Source organism: Hydra vulgaris, chromosome 01 (genome assembly GCF_038396675.1).
Source record: "Hydra vulgaris chromosome 01, alternate assembly HydraT2T_AEP".
NCBI lineage: Eukaryota > Metazoa > Cnidaria > Hydrozoa > Anthoathecata > Hydridae > Hydra > Hydra vulgaris.
This window is the reverse complement of record NC_088920.1, coordinates 6,750,212-6,754,437: the sequence shown is the minus strand read 5'-3', so window position 1 is coordinate 6,754,437 and position 4,226 is coordinate 6,750,212. Positions and strand designations below refer to the sequence as shown.

Below are 4,226 nucleotides of genomic sequence, written 5' to 3'. Positions count from 1 at the left end.
TTAAATTCCATAATTGGACAGTTTGTTTTAAAATTGCGGTGATATTGGCATCTAACACTTCCTTAGGGCGTGCAGTTTTAATTTTATTGCCCTCGATCATACATTGCAGCATATTAATACCAAATTGCTTGCATATTAGCCATATCTCACCAACAAATAAACTTTGGTTATTTATACACGGCAACTGAGTCATTATAATGGAGTAACATATGGGGTCATTAAGTAGCCTGATAAATAAGTTTAATTTGTTATAAATAACAATGTTCGATACAGAGTCTACTTTGAAAAAAGAATGGAGGTAATTTTTACTATGCTTAGAAATATTAAAAAATGATTTTAAGACAGATCGTCCAACTTTATCAATATTCTGTAGAAACTTATTGTTGCAACCACCCAGTTCTAGTCCGTATAATAGCGTTGGAATAGCTAGGGAATTAAATAAATAAATAATCGTAGCAGGCTGGCAGAAGCGAATTCCGTTTCTTATAAGAGCTTTTTCAACAGATAAAAATTGCGTTATCCTTTCATTTATATTCGTTTTTTAGAGTGTTGCCGTCATATTTTTGTTCTTATTATCCCAAAGGAAACCAAGATGTTTTAAATTGCTTTGAAACTTAATAGGAGCATCGTTAACATAAATCACGTTATTGATGATCGAGCTTACTCCAGATATTAAAAATTCCGTTTTTTCAGCATTTAGTTTGATAAAGTTTGATATTACATACTTTTGGACGATGTTTATAAGATTTTGAAGACCAGATATAGTTGAACTTTGCAAAATTATATCATCTGCATACGCAATGACACCAGTGTATACTCCGTTTATTGAAGTTCCTACTTTGGATTCTGAGACAATTTTCTCTAAAAGATTTTCAGTATAAATATTGTAAAGATGAGGCGAAAGTATGGACCCTTGTCGAACTCCCTGAGACAACCTAAACTCTTCTGATGTGCATCCAAGATATGATACATTAGCAGTACCTGACCGATATAACGATGAAATGGTATGAACTACCGATAGTGGGATTTTTTTCTGATAATATAGTTTCTCAAATAGTAAATCCCAGTTACAACTATCAAAAGCTTTGTTAGCATCTAAACTGCATATATATACAGGTGAATTGTTATGTTTATAGTGTTTTATTGTTTCACTCAGAAGAAATTCTGCGTGAAGGGTAGAGCTATTTTTTTTAAACCCAAATTGATGTGAATGACTCTCTGTGATATCTGGACATATGTGTACAATAAGATATTCGAGAAGTTTCGTAAAAATAGGTAGAATGCTGATTCCTCTGTAGTTGTTTGGATTTTCCAGTGCTGTTTTATAAGACTTAACTAATGGAATAATTGTGGCTGTTGATAAACATTTGGGAACCTTTCCATTTGTTAACATGCTGTTGTAAAAAGAAGCGAGTAACATTAGAAGATTGTTACTGCGAGAGTTTTTAAGATGTTCAGCACTTATTCCAAAACAATCGTAGGATTTATTATTTTTAAAATTTAAAATACATTTTTCAATATCAGCTGTTGAAATAAACTTTGAATTAGGCTCTTTACTTATATGTGGAATTTGTTGAGGATTAAATTCTTTATTTGTACATTGCGGCGTATTAAGTATTTTTTGAAAATGATGGCTAAATTCTTCAACGATTTCATTTTTGTTTTGCAATTTATTAATTGTAAAGAGTCGAGTATTCTTTTTGTTTTTTATTTTGCGAATATTGTCCCAAAACTTTTGAGGATTAGTATTGCGTAGATATTCGATATTTTTAGTTTTTTCGTAGATTTTTTTGTTATGTGCTGCTTTAACAGCTTTACGGAAGTTTTTTCGGGAATAGATATATCTTTTGTAGACTACGCATTCTACTGACTTGTTATAATCGGATTTTTGCCATTGCTTATAGTGAAAGGATAGGTTATCTTTACATCTTTTAAGCTCTGATGTCCACCAAGATTTTGAATACTTACATGTCACTTGTTGTCCAAAACACTGTTTAACTGCCAAGAGAGCTGCATTTTTGATTTTGGAACATGTGATTTTAATTTCTGCTTCTATTTTTTCATCTATAAATGCGTAATTGCTAAATGCTATAGATAGATTATGATTATAAAAATCAATAAACTTTTCATTCTTCCATGCATGTTTTGGAACTGAATCATACTTTTTCATTGTATTATTTATTTCGTTAGATAAGCTGCTACCTCTAAGGTTGATACTTGTGGATACCGGAAGGTGATCACTATTATTAAACGGTGAAGGGGGAATAACTTGACAATTTGTAAAACATAGTTCTGTATTTTTTAAAGATGCTATATGGTCAATGTAAGAAGAATTTAAAAGAGTTTTATGTTGATAGGTGTAGGTAGGACCAGCACCATTGACTATATCGACAAAAACCAACTCATTTGATTTAATAAAGTTTGTGAGATGTTTTGAAAGATTGTTTCGTGTTTTGTTGTTACGAAATTCTAAATCATATATTTTATAAGGAAATGACTGAAAGTCTCCAGATATAATACATTCTGCTTCATCCTCATAGTTGTTCATGATTGAAGTAATTGTATGTAATTGAGAAGAATATTTATCGTACGATTCATTATTGTTACGACAGCATGAAAGGTAAACCCCAATAAAAATTAAATGACGCTTGTTTATTGTGCCTTTTATTGCAAGAATGTTTTCATCCTCATGTATTATATGAAAAGACGACATACCTTTTTTAATAAAGAATGCGTTTCCTCCATACGGTCTACCGTGTGTATTTTTTTCTGCCGCATGAAAGATAACATTATGTGTTAGTAATGCAACATTATCTAACAGAAAACTCTCGATGTTTAGCAGCCAGTGCTCCGAAATAAAAATAATATCGAAATACTTTAATAATTTAGAGATATAATATGAGTTCGATTTAAAACTTTGACAGTTAAACGCACAAAGTGTTAATATTGTATTAGTTAAATTTAATTCTTCTTCTCCCATTATGATTTATAATTTGATTGTTGCATGAATGATGTAGAGTGATTTAAGAATTGTGGCAATTGTTTTTCAATATTTTGATGTGTTTTTTTGATTGATAGTGTTTCACGGTGCATTCTAAACGGTTTGACAATAATGTTATTATCCCAAACACCGGGTTTAAGTACCATTCCTTTTTCGCTACTTTTAATTTTCACTTTGAAGGATCGGTTGTACATGTTTTCTCTGTTAAGCTTAATGTCTAATGGCGTAATGCCAATTTCTTTATTCATGTAGTTCGAAAGATCTTCTTCAGATAAGGAATTACAAACACCGCCTACAAATATATAAGACTCTCGAATAATACATTGCCCTGCAATCGAGTTTCTGTTGTTAACGACTTTATTACCAAAGACGGGTTTTATCCTCTGCTTATCTATTTGGCTATTTATGACTCTATTATTTTTTCCTATCACTTTGAAATCTTGATAGTCTGCTATAAATTCGTTTTCTTTTTGCGGTTCAGGCTTAAGCAATTTAACCACGGTTGCGTAGGAATCTCTACTTTTATTTCTACAATCAACTTTCAAACTAGAATCCTCTGCAATGGAGCATACAGGAACATCTTGCAGTGTATTTATTTGGTTTGCGGAATGATAATTTATTGAATTTGAAACAATAGATTTTAAAACTTCTTGTGGTTTACTGTTACTTGCGTTAACAGATTGTGACGCACATTGAATTTTCACAATTTCGCTATTTGTTTTTTGTAATGCGTCGTATTTTTCCTGTAATAAATGCAAATCTGCCATGATTTTTTTATTTTCCGATTGTAAAGCCTTTAAGCGATCGATAATTTCTTTTAAGATCGATGTCATATTTATATCTGATGATTGATAAATTTGTGGACTAACTTGTTTGGAGTTAGAAAGCAATTTATTGAAGTCCTTATGGAGTTGATTTTCCGCTATAGTAATCGACATCAGATAAATATCATCAAGACACGTTATTATCTTATACCGCTTTCTAAGATTTTTTTTCACTGGGTCTTCTGCGTCTAGAATAATGTTTAGCAACGAGAACTGCTCCATGTCAAAACGCTCTAATATTTCTGTAAACAATTCGACTCTTAATTTAAAAAGTTCAGCCTCTTTAAACTGCGAAAGCCCATTGATAATGACTTCCTTTGGATGGGAACAAATTTCCTCTACATTTATTATATAGTTCTCTACAATATTGTTACTCGACTGTATTGTTAAAAACAACTCAC

The 4,226-nt window shown here is 31.3% G+C and overlaps 1 protein-coding gene across 1 annotated transcript; it reads right to left on the bottom strand.

The window, feature by feature from the left end:
- Positions 1–541: 541 nt before the first annotated feature.
- On the bottom strand, positions 542–2,980 carry LOC136074026 (uncharacterized). Its single transcript, XM_065786324.1, has one exon. The coding sequence runs from the start codon at positions 2,978–2,980 to the stop codon at positions 542–544; it is 2,439 nt and encodes an 812-aa protein (XP_065642396.1).
- Positions 2,981–4,226: the final 1,246 nt, after the last annotated feature.

Coding starts and splice junctions, on each gene's coding strand:
- LOC136074026 (XM_065786324.1), bottom strand. CDS start 2,980: ATGGGAGAAGAAGAATTAAATTTAACTAATACAATATTAACACTTTGT.